Source organism: Sminthopsis crassicaudata, chromosome 4, assembly GCF_048593235.1.
Source record: "Sminthopsis crassicaudata isolate SCR6 chromosome 4, ASM4859323v1, whole genome shotgun sequence".
NCBI lineage: Eukaryota > Metazoa > Chordata > Mammalia > Dasyuromorphia > Dasyuridae > Sminthopsis > Sminthopsis crassicaudata.
This window is the reverse complement of record NC_133620.1, coordinates 379,718,703-379,741,913: the sequence shown is the minus strand read 5'-3', so window position 1 is coordinate 379,741,913 and position 23,211 is coordinate 379,718,703. Positions and strand designations below refer to the sequence as shown.

The 23,211-nt window shown below is 37.6% G+C and overlaps 1 protein-coding gene across 1 annotated transcript in view; it reads left to right on the top strand.

Moving 5' to 3' along the window:
* GALNT2 (polypeptide N-acetylgalactosaminyltransferase 2) overlaps positions 1-22,933 on the top strand; it is a 250,693-nt gene extending 227,760 nt beyond the window's left edge. The window contains exons 12-16 of the mRNA XM_074262371.1: positions 3,592-3,684; positions 4,424-4,507; positions 7,360-7,486; positions 13,824-13,943; positions 21,693-22,933. Coding sequence (XP_074118472.1) covers positions 3,592-3,684; positions 4,424-4,507; positions 7,360-7,486; positions 13,824-13,943; positions 21,693-21,848 — 580 coding nt within the window. The 3' untranslated portion in view covers positions 21,849-22,933. The remainder of the gene's footprint in view (positions 1-3,591; positions 3,685-4,423; positions 4,508-7,359; positions 7,487-13,823; positions 13,944-21,692) is intronic.
* Positions 22,934-23,211: the final 278 nt, after the last annotated feature.

Below are 23,211 nucleotides of genomic sequence, written 5' to 3'. Positions count from 1 at the left end.
TATTAGTGCTATTTTCTCAACAAAGTAGGCATGTGTCTTCACACCATTTGTCCACCATGATCACCTACCCATTCAGTATTCTCAGCTGGTTTTCCTTTTGCTTTCACTGGCCATTATTTCTACTCCCTCCTGGAACTCAGGGTCTGAAATTATAGGACAAATTTTCATAAGTTCCTTTTCCACCCAAAACATGGAGAAGTCACTCAGTCTAGAGCTCCTTCTTGTAATCGGGTTACCATAATGTTTACTTAAAATACCTAATACATATCAACTTTGAAGCTGTTTTTGCTCAAAGTTAATTCATAAGTAAAAGGTATTACATCATCATTTTGGAGATTGAAAGTTTGATCTCCTGGGACCTTTTAGGTGAAAGATTTTACATTGTTTTCCATTACAAAGCCCCCACAGATCCTCAACAGTAAAATTTCCATTTCTATTGGCCTTTTATAATTCTAGCACCTAGCAAAGACCCTGCCACACAGTAAGTGCTTAATAAATATTTCCTGATTGAGTCTTCACTTAAAACATTTTTTCAAAACAGCTAATGAGAATCTTGAAGTGACTGATATGAAATTTTCTCTATTAACCTTGACTTTGTTGTACTAAAGATTGGGAGTAAGCAGCAAAATGACCAGAAAGTAAAAAGAAAAATTAAATTAATTTCAAAATTAATTTATAATTATAAATTTGATTATATATCGAATAATAATATAGAATTATAAAAATAAAAAAAAAAAACAAATAATCAGCTTCTTAGGTTTGGCTATATATAATCTTTCAATTCACAATCTTCTTCATGAAGCTTTCTCTCCTTTCAAACCTCTGTTTGGAAATTATCTTTTCATCAACCCTCTTGTAGGGCTCTATCTTACACTTTTATAAAAATATATTCTTTATTATAGTTCTTGCATATTCATGACTGTGCCATCCATGATTCCCCTCCTCCCCCACCATGAAATTATAAAGTCTGTGGGGATAGAACCATGTCTTAATTGAAGTGTCTGGGTATGTGTCTGTGCATGTGTTCATCTCCCTCAGTGCCTAATGTAATACTCTGCACATAGTAAGTATCGAATCAGTGGATTTTAGATATATTAATTGAATTGGATGGATGAATTATACACAAACATTAGAATCATCAAATGTTAGTACTTGAAGGAGCAGCAGGGATCATCATGTTCAAATCTTTAACTTTGCCGATGAGTAAACAGAACCTCAGAAAAATGGGAGTATTTTGTTCAAGGTTATATAGTAAGCGGCAGAGACGAAGATTCAGCAGTAGAAGTGTGTGAGTACCACGACATTCCCAAAAGAATTTATAATGATTTTTCTCTGGGATTTCTCTATGACCTAGCATCTCATATTCTCTCTTAAATGTAATTGATGTGAAAAATATCAAGCAGCCCCATCTCATAGAAGTGTGAGTGCCAGTGCCCCCTCACATCATGTGAGAGATAGGGTCCTAAAAAGCTCCATGGAAATCAGATCACCTATGATCATTTTTTGAGTCATTTTTTTAGCCATGTCTAAGTTTTTGTGACCCCATTTTGGAGGGTTTTTGCTTTTTTGTTTTTTGGGTTTTTTGTCAAAGAACTGGAGTGCTTTGCCATTTCCCTGTCTAGCTCATATAAAGATAAGGAAACTGAGGCAAACTGTAAAGGGACTTGTTCAGGACCACATAGCTAGTATGTGTCTGAGGCCAGAGAAAGTTGAATCTTCCTGGAACTCTTATCCGCTGTGCCACCTAGCTTTACAATCTTTACAACCGGACTTGGAATTAAGAAAATCTGAATTCAGAGCTTGCCTTAAATATTTAAGTAGATGTGTGACCCTGTGTCATCTGTACAAATAGAAGCTTGAACTCAGTGATCTCCAAGGATTTTTTTCAAGTATAAAATCTGTAATAATTCTTATTTCTCATCCTATTCCAAACACCTCTAAGAATGAGGAAACTATGGTCCAGAGGAATGATCTAGCTTGTCCAAAGTCACACAAGTTTTTCCTGCAAGGTTCAGAATTTGAACCCAGATCATGTGACTACCCATGCAACTTTCCTTCCACTATTCCTGGCATATCTGGAAAATGTTTTATTTAAAGGAATTTATTTAAATTTTATTTAAAGCAATGCATCAATTTTTAAAGTTGTAGAACACTTTTGTAATGCAAATATGTTTTATATTTTGAGGTTTTCTTAAAATTGGGTACCCTGTAAAGTCACAAGTGCTAGGAGATGACCAGCATGTCTGTTTTGGTTGGATCTGTGATGAGAGCCAAGGCAGTCTGTTTTAATGTTTCACAATTGTTTCAGAGACTTTTTTTTGTTGGTAAGGTAGAATGCAGATTTGACAGGCTTTAATAAATATTACACATTTAAATTTAACCAGCCCCAATATCCTTGAATCTCATGAATCTTCATATTTCCACGATGTTTGGCCCATGGTTTAACCTCTCCATTAGCTGCAGAGCCATGCGTGATTGTGAGGGTTAGGGATGTATGGGTTTTCATTTGACAAATGAAAGCTCAGATCCTTGTCTGTGTTGCCCCAATACGATGCAAAGTGAGCCCTGGAGATGTATTCTTAAGGTCATCTCCTTTTAATCTATATTCCTTGTCAAAACAAGACACCAGCTCACCTCAGGCAGACAGAAAGAAAAGAATAATGTAAACATTAAATCATCTCTTATTTTCTTTTCTTTCCCTTTCCTTTCTTTCTTTTTTTTTTTTTTTCTTTCCTAAAGAAATATGTCTGTTGTTTCCATACTCTTAACCTGTGAATACCTGGAGAGTAAAGCTGTTATTGCATACATTAGGCACCATGCCTAGCACTCTGTGGATGATAGGAATTCTTTTGTGTTCTTTAATGTAATACTGCCCTAGTCCCTCCACATCAAAATGTCTCAGCCAGCCCTCTGGTCTCTCCTTTCATTCTTGGAAAATTAGTATGCTGGAAAGAAAAGCAACAAGAATTCTCTTGGAAAGAACTATGGAGTCTGAATGCAGATCGAAACATACTATTTATTTTCACTTCTTTTTTGTTTTTTCTTTCTCATGGTTTTCCCCTTTTGTTCTGATTGTTCTTTCACAACATGACTAATGAGGAAATAAGATTAATATGATTGTACAGGAATAACCTGCATCAGATTGCTTGCTGTCTAGGCAAAAGAACAGGAGGAGGGAGGGAGAAAAATTTGGAATTCAAAAATCTTATAAAAGTGAATGTTGAAAGTGATCTTGAAAAAATAAAATAGAAAAAGGGGGCATGATGATATTGAAGATTGAAAACAAAAAAAGAATTCTCTTGCATTCAAGATACATTTATTGATTGTCTACCAAATGCACAGCACTATGGTGGCCATTTTGAGGGACATAGTGCTATCTACGGTATAACCCTTATCCTCAAGGAGCTTGAACTGTAGAAGGCTCTTGCTTTGCTATGTTCTGTAGGGCATTCATTATAGCCTGGACCTTCCTTTGCTGACAGGTTTCATGGGAAAGCCCAGGTAGAAAGAAGCTGTCACCACAGAGGAGTTCACACAGGGATGATAACAGAAAGCTTCTCAAAACACTTTTGTTGTTGTTGTTATTCTTAGAAATACTCGCCGGGCAGCAGAAGTCTGGATGGATGAATATAAAAATTTTTACTATGCAGCAGTGCCTTCAGCCAGAAATGTTCCTTATGGGAAGTAAGTATTACCTCTCCTTCTTTCCTCTACTTCATTCAAAAGCATTTGGGGTATTTGTTGGCTAGCACTTTAGCCCCCAAAAGCCAACAGCTGTCTAGTTGTCAAAGAATGAATCTTAACCTCAAAGTAAGACAAAAGGCTCTAAATCAGGGCCACGAGCCTCAGGCACAGTGATACCCTGAGAAGTCATACTTCACACCACAGGAAGGAAGGGGTATTCTACAAGTGGAACATATTTTAGCATTGGGTAGAAGGAGGCTATATTCAGTTCAGTTCAACAACAAACACTACTTAATTGTCTGATATGTACTAGATTTCTGCTCTAATCAAAATACAGAAGCAAAAAAGTCTCTGCCTCCTAGAAGCTTATAGTCTGCTGGGTACAGAGGAATGCAGTTGTTCATAGATAAGAATCGTCTGAGGAAGGAGAAAGCCCTGGCAACTTGAAGAAGTGGGGGGTTTGGGGCTAGTGATATTATTGGAAAAGGCTCCACATCAAAAAGAGCACCTGAGCTCAGTCTAAGTGAGGTACAGATTGTAAGTGGTAGAGGTGAGAAATGAATATCATGGGGGAACAGACATGGAGGTAGAGTGATCAACGTGCAGCGAGTTAGCTGGGAAGGAAAGTGCTACGAAGTAAAGCAAGAAAGGTAAGTTGGAGCCAGATTGGAAGTGTTATTTAATGCCCTCACTGTTATCAATAATGGTGATGTTTTTTTCCTTATCTCTTCCTCCCTAGTATTCAGAGTCGACTAGAACTAAGGAAGAAACTTAGTTGCAAGCCCTTCAAATGGTACCTTGAAAATGTCTACCCTGAATTAAGGTAAGTCTCCAAAGTCTGGATTTTATTTTGTAGGTACTTTTTCTGGCTGATTATTTAGCCCAAAGAATTTCTCTTCCTTGATAGAGGTAGTTACTTTAGATTGTACCTTGTCATTTTAGGGTTCCATTTTTCTTTCTAGAATTGGTAGGGATCGGGAAACATCCTCCACCCCTTTTTTTCCAATTAGCACTGTTAGGTGGCTGACAGTTATGGAACACTGATTTCTGAAATATTTGAAATTGAGGATCACCCTAAGAGTGTTAGAAAGTCATATTGTATATTGAGCAGGTTGATACACACTTCAAAAAAAAGGCAGTGTAAAAGATGTCATCAAAGAATGTGTGAGTAAAAAAGATGAATTAAGCATGCGGTAAGAGCAAGGGATAGCCAGTGGATTACTTATATTCCATTAGTATATTCAGGATGTCAAGCGGAAATGAGAGGAACTCCCCACCCCCATCCCCAGTATCCTGGTGTCCCTGTAGTGAATTCCCTGCAGCTCATGGGCAAGAGTTGCGTATTGCATATAAAATAAAATCTAAAAGCATCAGGCTTGAATAGATTGCTATCTGCATTATTGGAACAGATGTCCCCATGGATGAGGTCCAAGATCCATTAAAATTTTTGAGTACTTTGCCTATACCATATGAGACAGATAGTGTTAAATTGTTCCTCAGAGATTCCACAATTTCCTTTCTAGTATTTACTCTGCCTTCCCTCTGTTCAAACAGTGCTTTCCAAATCAAGTATTTCATCCCATAATTCAGGAAGGTCACCAAGAAGAGTCACCATTTCCCTTGCAACATTACTCTGTTCCTGACTGATATGTCTCTTGACACTTCTTTGCATTGCCTCCATACTTGCTGTAGGCTTTAGGAAACAAAATTATAGTTAAGGCAATGCTTTCCTCCCCACTTCATGATAGATGTACCTTGTATTAAAAACTGTTAAGTTGGGTTCTTGAAGGGTAATCTAATGGAGTGCAAACTGATTCAGTCTTGCCCAGGTGATGGGGTCTTTGTCTGCTGTCCAAGAACAGCTTATGGGTGATAAATTATTTAGCTGCAGTAATTGTCTAAGACTTATCTTCTGGTGGGAGAAGGTGTTGGTGAAGGATTTTTAAAGAAATACATTTTTACTGATACATTAGGCTTTACATCACTCACATTTCTGAATTTATCTCTTGCCCTTGCTTATACTCATCCCTTACAATGCAAGAAGAAGGAAAAGAAAATCATCAAAAAGTAAGCAGCAACGGGCAGCTAGGTTGCACAGTGAATAGAGCACCAACCTTAGAGTCAGGAGGATCGAACTTGAAATCTTACACTCTTAGTGTGTGATCCTGAGCATGTTATTTGCTCAGTTGCCTCAGTGGAAAAAAAAAAAGTAACCAATAAATTGGAAGAGTCTTATATTTTACATTATTCCACACCTATAGTCCCCTACTTCTTCCAAAAAAAGAAAAAATAAATAAAGAAGAGCCGAAGTTGGACATTATAATTTTGCAGCATCTATTCTTTATTTTTTTGTAATTGTTTCTTTTTCTAGTTACCCTAAAGTATTTTAAAAAAAGGTACCTATCATCGCTTTTTTTTTTTTTTTTTCTGTAGTAGACCAGCACAGTGGCCTTTTAGAGAAGGCTGCCAAACCAAGTCTCAGCATGAACTATTGTTCTAAGCTTACCACTAGTCTTTTATGGCAGAGGATAAGATGCTTGATTGCTCTAAACCCTGGTATTCCCCATGAGAAAAGTGGGAATTATAATGCATATTCCATGCCTACTTCCAAAAGCAGAGAAATGACAAGAGAAATCCCTTTTAGATCCCTCTTTCTAGGCCTAGCCCTATAGTTTAAATCATTCTTAAGTCCTGTATCCCAAAGGGCTACTGATAACCTTATATGCAGACCTAAAAATCCATTCTATTTTAGAATCTAGTCTAAGTTAATCTTCCTAAAGAAATGGTTTAGAAAAGTTGAGGTTTCATATGAAATATTCCTTATTCTGAATATTACTAGAGCATTTTGTAGTGAATTATGGATCCCTTATGCAGTGATTTTATATATATATAAAACACCTCTCCCCCCATATTATCTTCTCAGTGAAAGCTCTTAGAAAGCCCTGGACCTGAGATTTCTTTGTGGTGTAGGTGATGCAGTTCTGTCTTTACCTTTGTTCTTAACATACGTAGTTCTTAATTTTTTTCGCTGCTAAAATGAGTCATCAGCTAAAATGAATATAGGCATAGCTTAATTGTTTTTAATTTCAGAAATATTCAAAAATAATCATTCCTTTTTTTCTCTCTGGAAAAAATGCTTTTTACATCTTTATAATTTTGAGTGTATCAGAGTTCCAAAAGAAAGTCCTCTCTGGGCCCCTAGCTGCTCCCTCACCTGAAGGAGCTTTAGGTTGGAATCTAACCAACTTCTCTGCTTAGGCCTTGATCAATAGCAGCTCCAAGCCTCTGTATAGAAATTACAATTAGAACTCCCTCACCCCCCCCCCCCACCTCCTACTCTTTAAAGGCCAGTTGGGATCTGTTGAAAATTCCTGTTGTCACATATTTTTCCTTTGATCTGAATTCATTAATTACATTTTTAATTACTCTGACCAAGCCAACACAGAAACAGTGGGAACCTTGTCCTTTCCTAAAATTGCAGAAGTAAGGAAGGAGAATGGATAGATGGATGGGTAGATAGATAGAAATGGTTCTATCTAGGGGCACAAGATAAAAAACAGTTTAACTCCATTAGGGTGATCATCACTTAAGATAAAACCAATGAAAATGGAGAATTTCATGGGAAAGGGGAAGGAGAGATGAAATTAAAGTAGTAATTTCTGATTTGCCTTTCAGAGTTCCTGACCATCAGGATATAGCTTTTGGAGCATTGCAGCAGGGTAATAATTGCCTGGATACTTTGGGACATTTTGCAGATGGTGTAGTAGGAGTTTATGAGTGTCACAACTCTGGGGGAAACCAGGTATGTTTTCTGAGTCAAGGTGGATAATCTTTGAGCACTATAATTGGAGGGGTGATGGGGGACCCAGAGCTTGGAAAACTTTTAGCTAATTTTTCTCTAGCAAACAGAAATTTCTGCCTGATCCTGAGGATTGGGATTAAAAATTTTCATGATACAGTGGAACTTTAGTTCATTGCTGTTTTAGCATCCAGCTTTAAAGAGGAAGGAAATACTTGGCATTATATCCCTTTAATAGGGAGCATAGACTTTGAGTTGGAAGGGACCTAAGATGCCCAGAACAGCTCCATCATTTACAGATGGTGGAACATGGGATGTTAAACGATTTGACCCAAGTTACACAGGTAGTAAGTATCAAAAGCAGAACGGGATCTTTAGATTCAGTGCTCTTCTGAACTCTCCTCTCTCTGAGAGATGTCTGTCTGATTGTCTCTCTGTCTCGTTCTCGTCCTCAAAACTTCTTTATTATGTCCTATTCTTCTCTTCCAATCTCTACCATTCATACCAAGTTTCTAATAATTAGGATGTTAACTAAATACTGTTTTAGGGTGTATAGCCCTAGCTGATAATATTATATGACCCCTCTCAAGGATATTTGCATTTTAAAAGGGATCTCTCAAAGGTATAATTTCATCAACCTCAAAAAAATCTGAGACATCATCTAGTTTAATCTTTTTCTTACAAAAGTGGAAATTATTAAAACCACCCACCCACTATCCTTCTGGACAAGGATTAAATAAAGATTTAGCATAGCTTACCTCTGGTCCAGGATATTTTGTGGAAGAATGGTGAAAATAGATTTTAGAATAAAGGAAGGCTTATATTGAAAGGAAAAAAAAGAGAAAGTCCCTGATCCCCAATAAACATTTGGCAACAATAACCAATTTTATTTCTATTATCTTTTTCAAGTATTCAGTTGGGAAATTTTCAGATCTTAAAACTGGAGTCTGATGAGCTGCTATTGCCCTTGGATGATATCCTGATTTCTAAAATAGGGAAATGTGTGCCTTCTTCCATAGGCTGTCTTCCCAGTTATGAACAGAGAAAATGGGCTCCTGGCTTTGAGCCTGTTTTGGCTATTTTCTTAGGGTCTGTTTAGCTGAATATAATCCTTCCCTAAGATATGACACTGAGGATCAGCAAAGTCCCAGTGCCAACAGCAGTATAACATCCTCAATAAAGCCTTTGCTAGTTTCTTGGCTAGTTATTGGAAATGTTGGGAGAAAGTATGTTTGCCAATATCTTGTCAGTTGAATTATTTGAAGTACCAGCTCACCCTGCTGGGGGTTGATTACTAAAGAGAGTGCCAGTGTTCCATAGTGGAATGTTGTAGGATATTCCACTTGAAAATGAAGCTTTCTATGTAACTTCACCTTTGGGAAATTAATTCCAGAAATAAAATAAAATTTTTGTATTATTAAAATAAGTTTCATAGCTATTCATGGATGCATGTACATGATACCTGTGTGTGGTCGTGGCCGTAAGTTTGAAAGATGGCCTCATGTTAGAAAATTGATTCAGAATTTTGTGAAATCCATTTGACCATAATTCAAGAATATCATCTATGTGAAAAAATTCTAACAGCAACCTTATGTCCAGTAAAATGCAGATAGAAGTAACTTCAGAGGGTGGGTATGAGGTATTCAAGACACTCTATTGTGTATTGGGTGCTGTGGCTTCCATCATACATTGTGGGGATTGAGGAGTGGGCAGAAAAATAGAACATCAGTGTAAAGATTTGTATCCAAATTCACACAAAGGTGTTGATTGGAGAGCCCTTGTTCTGGCTGAGATGGTCTCTTTTCAGAGATTAAACCTATATTTCTTTGGCAGCTATGGAATATGTGAATAAAGGAAGCAAAGGGGCAATATAATTATTTTCTCTTTTTTTCTGACCCTCTTTGTATTAGAGAATATTTGTATCGAGAATATTCCTCATTCCTTTCTTCCTGTACCTTCAAATCAAAGGTACTATATTTAAAAAAAAAAATTCAGGAAGCAGAGAAAGGAAGTTACTAGATCTGAATTTCAGACTTAGGAATAAAAAAGGAATACTTCTTTTCAGAACTTGGAACGCTGTGTAGTAAAAATTCATTAATTCAGGTCCCTGCCAGTTCAGAGTGTATGATAATTAAAGGCTAAGTTTACTTTCACTCTATTTTTAAAGGTTTTAACCAATTAACAATGTAAATTTTTAAAAACTTAAATATTTTTAATCATTTCAGAAAGATTTCAGTTTCTTGTAAGGAAAAAGTGCTAACAACTCAGTCCAAAATTGATTTAGAGTATCTGAAGAGATAATGAATTATTCCTATCTTGGACTTCTTCAGGCAGAGACTAAATGATCACTAGAGAGAGAGGCTAAATTGCCACTTGTTGGGGAATCTTATAGACAAGATTCCATGCCTGAGGTAGAAATTGGAATAAATGGAAGTTTCCTTCCAACTCCACAGTTCTGTGATGCCTTAAAAACAGCCATTATGTTTAAATGGTTGGCATGATGATAAACAATCATTCTCACATATAAAATAGGTGCCCTGAGGACACTGTCCAGATTGCATTTGGTTGGCCTAATTGCATTATTGTATGACTTTGAAAGTATTAAAAATGCACATGCTTTTAAAAATACATTTTTATTTCATTAAATATTTCTCAATTGCATTTTTAACATTCATTTTTCAGAATTTTGAGTTTTATTTCTTTTTTTTCCTGTCCCTTCCCCACCCCTTGAGAAGGCAAGCAGTACGTTGATTATACATGTCAAAAGTGCATATCCTTTTAAAAAAAAAAATTTCACAATTCAGACTTTTCATCTAAATTAGTCTTCCACTCCCTACTCAGTTTTTCCAGTTAATCATATTTGAAAATATTTTGCCTATTCAATTAAACCAAAGAAAAGGGGGGGGGGGAGGAACCTCATTGTAAGATATAGGAAGTGATTCATTTGTGTGTGTTTCTTTAAAAGCAGACCCATAAATGCTCTTGCTAAAGAATCACCCACTACACCTCTTTGAATGAATCTTTGTTGTATAGATCCTGATGCCCCTTGATTTTAATGATTCCCTATGTAGCTTCAGCTCAGAAAATTGATTACCCCTTTTACCCCAATGGTGATAACATAAGACAGAGTGAGTCCAGGCAGCAGATGCCGTATCAGCAAGCCTGTTGGTAAAGTTCTTCTATAATTGGTTTCCCATTCTTTCTTGAAGCGGTTAGTAGTATATCTTAAGAGTGGTAGTAGTGGCAACTTGCTTGATGATCCTCCCCTAGTAAATCATTGATCCCTGATTACTTCTCTCAGAATACCTCTCCATCAATTGCCATTGCCCTTCCTGTCCAGCCATCGTCCAGATACCTTTCATGGGGAATGTGGATTTTGATGCACTGATACCCAGAGCTCACTGGCCATGCTCCCAGCAGAATTCTCCTAAAGGGACAGCTTAATCAGATAACACATTCCTACCTTGAAAACAGACAGACTCCTTCAAAATAATTACAGTCAGGTCAGGATCAGTCTTTTTAGTCCCTAGATGTAATCTCTCCATTAGTGTTCTTTTTTTCCACTTCAGATCTGAAGGGCTCTGTGTTAGACATTGGTGACACAAATATAAAAAAGGAATTAGTGCCTGGCTTTAAGGATTGGTATTTATCCTCCTACAGGTTAAACAAAAAATATAGACTAAATTGAGTTGGGGTCACATGCTAACCCATGAGAGAACCAGCAAATGATCTCCTATGGGATGGGGGACTTGAGAGAGCATTTGAAAAGGACTGTTCTATTTATTAGGAGGAGGAAGCCAAATGAAATTGTAAAAAGGCAGAGAGCAATGCCAAGGATAAATTCTTGATAATATTCAGGTGCCCCCTTGTCAGTGATTCAGCCAACAAACATTATTTTTGCCAGGCACTGTGCTAAATGCTAGGAATACATCCAAAAAAGCACCCTTTTCCCAAATAAATAAAATTTAAAGGTTCCTGCCTCCAATAGAGTTACTTTCTATAACTAGAGAAAAGCCATTCCTTTCTGAAAAGAATCATAATGAAGCATTTGGGCATGATAAGTCACAGGTGGGGAGAGAGAGGGGAAGAACATTTCCCAACAGGAAAGAGGATGGTGCTATGGAAGAGACAGTTTTGTTGTCAGGCTTCTAGCTGAGGCTCAACAGACACACAGGAAATGAGAAAATTTATGGCCAAGTTTTAAGAGTGGCAATCCAAAAAAATAAAATAAAATAAAAATGATTCCTTAAATATTTATGAATTTTGTTACAAATTCAGAAAATTTAAATGTAGTGGAAAGACCAAAGTGGTAACTTGCTCTGTTGTTTGCATAGCTAAATTAGTTTTGCTGGGATTCATCTGAAGTATGCTTTTAAAATAATTAAGCAAGAGATAACAAGAAGTTTCAGAAATAACATACAGTATTGAGCTTTTTTATTGAGTTTCAGGAAATGGCACATTTCCTGTGACCCCTTCTAATGTATGGTTTCAAAATATAAATTTTTTTTCCAACACATAGATTCTCTCTACTGAACCTCCTTTTTCTTTTCTTACAAAAAACAACAACAACAAAAAAAAAAAAACCTTTAACTTCTTTTTCCCCTTATTTTTTTTTTTTATCAAGAAAATAAGTCTGTGGTTGAGTTTCGGTATTTATGAAGTAACTCTACTGGAGAGAAAATGCTGCAGAAAAACCATTGTCCACAAGTGTATCATCATGTTGTCTGCCACTAAAAGGCTACAGTTTGGCATTCAAACTTAGTCATAAAAATTTCCATAGATCTCTAGCTTGGCTTTAGCACTGAGAGTTAATACTTTTGAATGCTGAGCATCAATGAATTGTTATGATTGAGGTTGGGATGAGAAGCAAGCAACATGACATAGTAATTAGGAGACCAATCTTGGTTTCAGAGTTCCCTAGATCCATTCCTGCCCCTTGATGCATACTGGCTACAGGAGCAAATTACTGAACTTCTCAGTGACTCAGTCAATTCACTAAGACTGTAAGTTACAAATGGGTTACTAGTACACCATGATGGAGGGAGTTTGACACTAGGGAGCTCTCTAATGATGAAAGGTCTACTAAGAGCTTTACATGTGTTATTTTTTTTTTCAGTCCTCAAAAATCAAAACCCAAACATGAAGTAGTTGCTAATATGATCTTCATTTTACAATTGCAGTAACTGAGGCTTAGAAAGGTTAGAAAAGCTTAGAAAGCTCCCACCGCTGATACGTGAGACTATTTTTGAATTCAGGTCTTCCTGACTCCCATATCCAGCATTCTATTTGCTATGTTACCCAGGTTTGGGTTAAAATCACAATAATACTCCCCCCCTCTAAAAAATGAGATTGAAATAAACATCTCTCCCATTTTGCTGGTACCAAGGAAATCTGAGACAAAGAGGTTGATATTTCATAGGCTCACCACATTTTGGATTATTTCTTATTTTAAGATATTTTAAAGATAGACTACCCCCTTTTTTTTTTTTTTTTTTTTTTTTTGAGAAAGGAAACTGAGGCTCAGAGAGAAGGAATAATTGACCAAGGTTAATAAGTTGCAGGTTTGCATTTTGAAGGCAAATTCTGATTACAAACCTAGTGTTCTTTGCCTCGGGTCAATAGTCAAGAAATATTTATGAAGCACTTCCTGTATGCTATGCACTGAGGATGCAGATTTTTAAAAAAAGAAAAAAAAGAAAGAGAGAATTCCCTACCTCCTAGGAACTTTCAGTATAATGAGGGAAGACAATACATAAAAAAAGTTGAAAAGTAGGGGTACCCAACACAGCAGAATGGTGGAAACAAAAATTAATGCAGCCAATTGGGAAATGATGAGATGTATGAAATGTTAGTTCTCTTCCCTCTTCTTAAATAGAGGAGTTTCTGGCTCTTCCCTCTCAGGAGAGGGGCAAGGAGCAAGGCTGAATCTGGTGAGATGATGACATTTCCCAATGATAAGTTACTGAGGACTTCTTTGTTGTTCAGTTAACTTTCTGTGACCCCTCTTGGAGTTTTCTTGGCAAAGATATTGGACCGATTTGCCATTTCCTTCTCCAGCTCATTTTACAGATGAGGAAACTGAGGCAAGAAGGGCTAAGTGACTTGCCCAGGGTCACACAGCTAGTTAGTGTCTGAGGCCAGATTTGAACTCAAGTCTTCTTGACTCCAGGCCTGATGCTTGCCAAAGAAATTCAAAATGAATGCAGCCAGTGGTAAACGAGATGTCTAAGGAGAAAGCACACATTAAAGGCAGAGCATTGCCTTGGGGTCCCCATTCCTCTTTGTATATGCACCAGAACTATGGCCAAGCACTTAGCTTATTTTTGTATTTGTATTTCAGGAATGGGCCTTAACAAAGGACAAGTCAGTGAAACATATGGATTTGTGCCTTACTGTGGTGGACCGAGCACCAGGCTCCCTCATAAAACTACAAGGCTGCAGAGAAAATGACAGCAGACAGGTGGGTACAGCCAAGAGCAGCTCACACCTCTGGGCATTCAGCGCCATGCTGGCTGGTCTCCTGGGGCACTTGAAGGGTGGGTAGAACATCCCCCACCCCTTCCATTCCTCTCATGTCTTCTTGCACCATCCTGCCATGTTTCAAGGGAGTAGTTGTACCAGTACAGATTTGCTTAGTTGTTTTATGTTTTGATTTGATGATCCTTAAGAAGAGGGACCACATGTTTTTCCACATTTTCTCTCTCCCACTTTCCACATGATTCTTAAATATAGTAGTATCATGATCACTTCCTGACTGTGTGACGCTGGGCAAGTCACTTAACCCCAATTATCTCAGCAAAGAGTGTGTGTGTGTGTGTGTGTGTGTGTGTGTGTGTGTGTGTGTGTGTGTGTGTGTGTGTGTATGAAAGATAACATAATCACAAAATTTGAAATAGATGTTAGGAACTATCCAGTCCAGCCATCCAGTCTTAGTGAGTTACCAGGGGCACTGAGAGATTGATTTGCCCACAATCATTCCTCTAGAGCAGCCCACGTCGCACCAGTGAATCCCTTCTACAATATATCCAAGGTGGTCGGCCTCTGCTTGGTGACTTCCACTGAGGGAGTATCCACTACCTCCCCAAGGCTTTCCATTTCACTTGAGCATAGCTTCAATTCCATCTCTACCACATCTACCCATTGCTCCTAGTTATATCTTTGGGGTTAAGGACAATCACTCTTAGCCATGTCAGCCCTTCTAATACTTGAAGACAGACTTCATGCACTCCCTGAATCTCTTCTTTCCCAGTGTGCATTCAGTATTTGTTGAATGAGTAATTTCCTTATAATGACATTAATACAGAATTAATGCTTGACACAGAGATTTATGCTGCCTAGAAAAACCTATCTATAGTATAAGTGCAGGATAGACAAACAGTTAAACCCTTGGTAAAATTATAGAACAAGGGAGCAAAGACAACTTTCATGTTTCACCAGTTGGCCAAGCCATGCAAGAATAACCATAAACTCATTTAGTTAGACTGACTTGATGAGAGGTTGAGCAAGTGGTCTTTTTTAGAAAATGATTTTTAAAAAACTTTCTAGCAAGGTACATATTCCAAACTACAATCAGTGTGAGTAAAATGTAGTAAAGTAGAGTAGACTTGTGAAAAACTAGAATTAATCATATAGATCCTTTACATTGCTAGAGATTGTTTTTCACTTATTTCAAAGTTTATGGATTAATTTTTCTACTCAGAAGCTGAAGTGATATTTTATTTCTTGTGTCTTGACATAATATTGTAGATTTTAAACTGTTTCCCTCGTGATTTCATTAGGGTTGGAAGCTCCCTGAAAAGAATTTCCTTTTTTTATTTATTTATTTTTTTTTTAACATTTTTGCTTTGGAGTTCATTTTACATTCCTATATGCCCTTTATTATATTATTATTATTTTTATTTTTTATTAAGTTTTTTTTTTACTATTTAAAAGATTAGCATATCTGGATCATTAAGGTCCACAACAGCAGGGTTTGATGACATATGTTCATATTTCTCAGAAGATCAAGTCTTTAAGACTGGAACAGACTTCAGCCATCATTCTAGGCCAACACACTCTTTGTACAGATGAGAAAACTGAGCTCTAAAGAGAACTGGCTTGATGATGGTCACACAGATAGAAAGAGACATAGCCAGAATTTAAATACAAACTGCACCCTCTGATTCCAAATCCAATGTTACATATACTAACTTATGCAGTCTAGTCTAGCATTTTGTATGTAATAAGAACATTACATACAAATGTTATTTTCATACAATACAATACAAATGTATTACATACAAAAGAACTAACATTTCTTCTTTTTATTTTTTAATGTTATTTTTAAAAAGAAAAAAAAACAAAAGGAAAATAAAACAAAACACTAACATCTCTACAATATAATCTATTTTATATATTCTTCTCCTTTTTTCTTCTCTGACTCCCTGATTATAGCTGAGAGCAAGAGTTCTTAACCTGTTTGGTGTCATAGATCCCTTTGGTGGTCTAGTGAAGCCTGGGAACCTTTCTCAAACTAATGTTTTTAACAGTAAAATACAAAAACAAATGTCACATATTGTTGCCATTCAGTCATTTTTCAATATGCTCAATTCTTGGTGACCCCATATGGCGTTCTTTTGGCAAAAATACTAGAGTGTTTTGCCATTTCTTTCTTCAGCTCATTTGACAAATGAGAAAACAGACAAATAGAGTTAAGTGACTTTTCTGTAGTCTCATACTAAAAAGTGTCTGGGGCTGGATTCGAACTCAGGAAGATGACACTACTTGACTCCAGGCAGAGCGTTCCATCCATTGCTTGAAATACAGTAATCAGAAATTTTTTAACCAAGTTCACAGACCACAGAGTTACCATTTAATACTTTGGAACAATTCCAGGCACCAAAAGCACCTTCTAATGTGCCTTACTTTAAGGCATTGATTCATTCTTTTATTAGTCTTTAGTATGAGGTGGATGGGAATGTGGAAGTTGCGAGATGAGTTTTATATCCTACCGTGCAATAGCACACATTTAACTTCTGGCTCTCAAATAGAATTTTTCAAAAGAGCCTCCTTCCATCTCCCTACCCAGTTAAACTTTTTAACCATTTCCTGCCCCTATTCCCACCTTCTGATTAGACCCTGATCCCTGCAAGAGCTACCTGGGTGGCAAGTAGCTATGATACATTGCCATGTTCGCTGCAGAGGTCAATAAATATTGATTTTTATGATGAAACAGTGATTTTCCCAGTGTCATGGAGCAAATCTGAGATATTACATAGTAGTTATTACTTTCAAAGAATTGTGACCCGTAGGGAAAGTCTGCTTAAAGTGGGTTTGGAATCTTGGCTTTGTTTTTCTGGGGGTGGGAGAGAGGTTTACAAGTAAGATAAAAATGGATCTCCCTCTTCGGTGGGCATTCTACCCATGGAACAAATAGGTTCCTAGATTCTGTATCCTCTCAAGATTCCCAGAAGCATAATGAGTACCCATTTTCAGGAGCACTGACCCATCAGATTCTGCACATATTACTAGTATATATCTGACAGTAAACTTTCTCCTCTTTCTGCCCCAGCCTTGACAACTTTCAGAAAAATTCTTCTGGCTTTTACACAATCCCTTTTGGTCACCATTATTCTTCAGTAATGCAGTTTCTGAACCCTAGAGTCATCCTCAGTTTCTGTCACCATCCTATTCCATATCCCCACATATCCAGTCAGTTGTTGTCTTAAATCTACATTTGCAATATCTCTTGCATTCTTTCCCATCTCTCCACTCACAGAGGTACTACTCCAGTTTATGCCCTCATTACCTCTAGCCTAGAATATTTTAAAAATTATTTGCCAATTAATAAGTATTTATTTTTCTCTTTTTGACTCCACCCCCAATATATATGTTTTTAAAAATGTTGTAAAGAAAAAAAAAAAGCCCTCTTACATCCCATCCCCAACACACACATTAAAGGAAAAAAAATTACAAATAGTCAAAGTAATTCCCATATTGGCCATGTCCAAAAATGTGTCTCATTCTGTATATTTAGTCCATTGCTTCTCTGATAGGAGGTAAGTAACACATTTCATCATTGGACCTCTGGAATCATGAATGATCATTGCACTGATCAAAGTTCTTACATCTTTCAAGCAATAACATCTTAATTGACCTCCCTTTCTCAAACCCTCTCCAATCCACTCTCCACACTGCTGCCAAAGTAATATTCCGAAGCACATGCTTAACCACATCATTCCCTATTCAAAAATTAACTCCAATAGTTCCCTCTTGTCTTTAGTATCAAGTGCAAGCTCCTCTGCTTGGCTTATATAAGGCATTCTCAACCTGGCTCTGACCCACCCTTTTAAGCTTCTTGCACATTGTTCCCTTTCACACATTCTGAATTCCCGTCCAAGTGGTCTTGGTCATCTTCATGCATAATACTCCATTTCTTACTATATCTTTCTACAGATGATCTAGTCCTCCCTTCTTACCTCTGCCTTCCTAAATCCCTTCAAAGCTCAGCTCAAGCACTACCTCTCACAGGAGACTTTTCCTGATTCCCTCTAGTTGCTTGTGCCTTTCCCTCCAAATTACCTGGTATATATATATTTGTATATCCACATATGTTGTTTCTTTAAACAATAATCCCTTGTCTTGAGGAGGGGGGTTACATCATTTTTACCTTTGTATCTCCAGTAGCTAGCATATTCTGGTTACTTTTAAATGCTTGTTGATTTGATGGTTGATGGGATTTTTGGGCTATTACATTATTTGGGATATTGGGATACCCATGGACTATGGTACCCTGGACAACCATGCATCTTTGCCTTGTCCTTTTGTTCAGTCATATCTGACACCATGAACTTGTTTTTGTTGAACTGGGGTTTTCTTGGCAGATACTGGAATGGTTTGCCATTTCCTTCTCGTGTGTCCCAATTTTTCACATGAGGAATTGAGGCAAAGACAGGTTAAGTGACTTTCCCAGGATTACACAGCTAATAATTGTCTAACGACAGAGTTGAGCTCAGGTCTTCTTGACCCCTGGCTTGGTACCTTATTCCTGCACCACTTAGTTGTCTCACAATCTGGAGGCAAAACTTTAAAATCTCTTTTTTTCTTGAAAATAATAAAGAGAAAACATCTTATTTCTGTACTGATCTAGAGGAGTCATATCCTTTTGTCTCATTCACACACACATATGCAATTTCTGCAATCTCTTTTTTTTGTATTCATTAATTTCATTTTGAGCTCTAAATTTTCTCCCAGCCTCCACTCCTCCCATCCATTGAGAAGGCAAGCAATGTGATACCTATTAAACATGTGAAGTCATGCAAAGCATACATGGAAATTTGGCCTTGTTGGACCAGATTTTTATAAAATCATATTTTATTCAAGTGACTAATATGTGGGTTCTACCCTAACTTGCCCATACTTGGAGGAAGAAGCAGCTTTCATCACGAAAACTTCAAACAGAGTTTGTGAAAAAGAAGGAGGTTTATAGAAAAGTCAGCTCTCTGTGGTATATAGTCTGTATCAGAAAGAATTACTCTTGTGGTTAACACTGAAAACCAGTCTGTTGGTTGGAGAGAAAGCATATAGACCTTTGCAACAGTCAAAGTCGACAGCCTTGATTGTCCTGTAAATAGGTCAGCCCGGCAGAGGTTTGTATTGTAACATATTGTTTTGAGCTGTCAAACCGCTTTCAAAAGCGAGATCTGTGGTGGGACTTTTTTTTTTTTTTTTTTTAAGGGTCCTTCATTTAGCTGATGCATTAGTATATGACAAGCTAATTCCCTAAGGAGGGTGGGACCAGATTCCAGCTCTCTTTGGTGAAATGAATTCTAACCAGTTTGAAATGACATGGATATCAATGGCAGCCTGGAAAAAAAACTCGAGATGACAATTGGAGAAAGGAAAAAAAAAGAAAAAAGTCATAAAGACAGCATAGTGAAAGTGATTGATAAAAAACAGGATAAATTACCCCCAAAAAGTTACATTTGTACTCCTACCCTTTTTTCTCTTCTCTGCTCTCTCCATTTGCATTCTATTGTTAGCATAATATGAATCAGGATGATAATTTTTTTTTAAACTGCAATATGTTAGTGGTGTTTGTGAAAAATCCCAGCTAAAATATACAAACAGATTAAAACCACAAGGTCCCCGGTACAAAATCCATTGGTCATCAGTCTCCTTTTAAAGGCCTGGCCTGCGGTGGCGTTCTTATTTTTTTCCTCTTTTGTTTCTTTGCCCCTGTTCTGCATCTTCTTCCTGCCTCATTCACTTGCCCTTTGAGACTGAAACTCCTTAGCAAATTTTATCTTGAATGCTGTGCTTTCATGCCAGTTGGAATATTTGGTTTCAGAGCACGTCGCTGATTGCACATGTGTTGTGTATTGCATTTGCAGAGTGAAAGGAGGAAAGGAGACAAGAGTGAGAAATGTTAATTCCACGATACTAAAAGGATTTGGAGGGAGGGGAAAAAATTGTATGTATAGGAACGTTAGCACATATGGTGTAAAAAATTAATTAGAATCACAGACTACAACCTTAATGATGAAAGGCTTTTTTGCTGTGTTTTAAATTTTTTTTTCTTTGAATAAGACAGACACTAATTGGAGAAAATAATTGGTGATATTTATTTTCTATAACCTACTAAACAGCTGTGGGGTGTTAAGTGCCCCTGGAGGCTAGTTTTTAGAATAAGGAGGTGTCCAGGTAATGAATGTGTACTATAGACTTCAATAAAGAAGTAGCATGCTGTATTGTTCTTGAGAAGGAAAGCTGCTTAGCAGAATTATCTTCTCTACCCCTTTCTATTCAGTCCGTGGACAAATACTTGTCCAGTGTCCGCCATGAGTCAATGCCATGCTTCTCTAGAATGACATAGATTACTGGCTACATGAAAAGACCTAAGTCCCCTCTAAGCCATTCTGTTTTACTTATAAGGCAAAATGCATAGCTCCTTTGGTGGTATGATTTGAGGGGCAGCCAGAAATGCCCTCCATCCCTCAATAGCTGCCTCAATGATGTTGGAATTTTTACTGTTAGCCATTCATTCCTTTGTGTCAGTCGTTCTCTTCCCCCAGCTTTCTGATTTAAAATGCAAATATCCCTTACTGAGCTAACCCATCAATTTATTCACACTGAAATATTAAGCTCTTAATCAATTGCTTTCCTTTCTGACTCAAATGACCAATGGAAGAAGGGGCGAGAGGCAGCGTTAGAATAATAGGTCCCTGTAGGGAGAAGGGATATTAAAAGTGAAGGAAAGGGCAGATGGGAGAGGTAGCAGAGGTTAACTATCCTACCAGTTTGTCCTCAGGTTGTAGGAGGAGAGTATAAGCTCCTGAGTAAGGCTGAATGAAAGCAGTTTGTGAAGCATTCAGACACCTGACAGTTTCTTTTCTTCCTTTTAAAATTATGACAAATTTTTCTTTTTTGTACTTAGACCACCAGATATATCCTTCTTCCCTGAAAGTCCCCTTGTAGTACAGATGGGGAGGTGAGGAACAGTTCAGTTAGATCCACCATCTCTGACAGGATTCACAGCATTCTCCCACCATCTCTCAAGAAGGGAGAGAGGTGAATCCTCTGGTCTCTCCATGGAGGCCAAGCTCGGTCATTATAATTGCCTATTATTTTATTGTTATATAGTTATAACAGACACCATTATGTGTGTTACATAATATAAGGTAATTATATAATGTTACATGTTATATGATTGCTTGTTATATTGCCATTATAATTGCCAGCTTCATTTCTATCGCCCTTTCTGTTTACATTATTGTAATTATTATATGTGGTTTTTTCCCCTTGGTTTTGCTTACTTTTTGCTTTACTTTTTCAGTTCATAAGCTTTTTCCATGTTTCTGAAATTTTCATATATATGTCATTTCTTAGGGTGCAATAGTTCTCTTTAATTATTCTTTTCTATTGTTCAAATTGAAGGAAGAATTTTCCAATTCTTTGTTACCATAAAAATACCTCTTAGGGGAAAGGATGTTTTGCCCTTTTTTAAAAAATCAATTCCCAGCACACCAAAACTGCTTAATAAATATTAACTAACTCACTTCCTTAGGAGGACTCCTCTGGCTTTAACTTTCTGGAGAATTATCTAGCAGTAGAATCTCTCGGTCAAAAGGTTTGGTTGATTTTAATCCCTCAGAGGCATTGTCTAATGCAACAAGAAGAACTGTCTCTTTTATCCTTATGTGCTTACCATTTTTCTTTCCTTTTGTTGCAGAAATGGGAGCAAATTGAGAGTAATTCTAAATTGAGGCACGTTGGAAGCAACTTGTGCCTGGACAGCCGTAACGCCAAAAACGGAGGCCTGAGCGTGGAGGTGTGCAGCCCATCCTTATCCCAACAGTGGAAGTTCACACTTAACCTGCAGCAGTAGAAGGGCTGAGGAAAACCAACCCGACTCCCAGTGAGCGCCGTCACGTTTCCTACACTTCGGGCAGAGTTTTGATGATCGCATTACCGATTATATTTCTTAAACTTTCCACAGAACTATATACCTCAGTATTCCATCATGGTCTGAAAATAAGAGAACTCCAACAGCAAGACACAAGGGAACTGTGTGGACCAGGGGAAGAAGGGAAATGCTGCTTTCCTTATCTCACCAAACCCAGTCGCAGTCATGCTCCCTCTTCTCCAGGAGCCCTTTCCTATTTCTTTCCCCGTTCCTGCTTAGCACTCGCACAAACAGTCGATTAACATCCCTAGCAACAACTGACATACTGTAGGAAAAATGGATCTAAACACATACAGGTTGGGGAATTAGGGAGGGAGAAAGGGGTGTAGTTAACTTTCTCACTGAGAAGATCATTTTTAAAGCTCCATTTTTTCCCCCATAGAAAGCATTATTTACAGCTTCTGAAAACTGAACTGTCATTTTGAAGGTTTATGGGTTTTTTTTCCCTTCCCCTTCACCTCTCTCCCCAGCCCTCTTCCAGTCCTGAATCCCCTCCTCCCATATAATGTACTTGCTATATTTGAATATGAACTTTTCTATGATGGGACACTAAATATAAATATATATTAAAAAAATGGTCAGTTCCCAATGGTTTATATGGGTTATCATCATCATCGTCATCATCATCCTTGTCAATTCTCCAGAAAACTGTTCACACATATGAAAAGAAGAGGGGCTTGAACCCAATCATGAAGTGGAGCTCTGTTCTGACAGAGGGAGAGCGCCTCACCTGTTTCTGGGGGTCTTCCCACGAGCGGGTGCTTCTCAGCCAGCCAAGGACACAGGAGGCAACAGAAGAGCAAAGGGAAGAAGCGTCATTCAGGGCCAGGACCCATCCCTGCTCGTCCCAGCAGCATCCGTGTCTGGCATTTCCTTTGGGTTTGCTGCTGTGACTTGGAATTCACTCTGTGTGCTGTCAGTATCTGTAAACCTCTATCAGTTACTTGTATTGAAGAATATTGCTTTTGGTCTTTTAAATTAAATTTCTTTTCTTTAAAAAATAAAAACTCAAAACAACCCCACAGCTCCCAATATGAGTAATGGCACAACTTGCCATAGGCCTTTGACAGGTGCAGACAAATTATGTTACATTATGTAGCCGTCACAATACCAGCATTGGTCTAATTACTTGAGCCCATAAGACTTGGGCCTTCAGAATTAATTGAACTGCCAGCTGAATGTTTGTGATTAGTTGCGGCTGAAAATAAATCCACTTTTCGGATTTGGTCTAATTGGTGTCCTGATATGTGAATGGCACCATCATGGTTAAAGTGGACTCCGAATT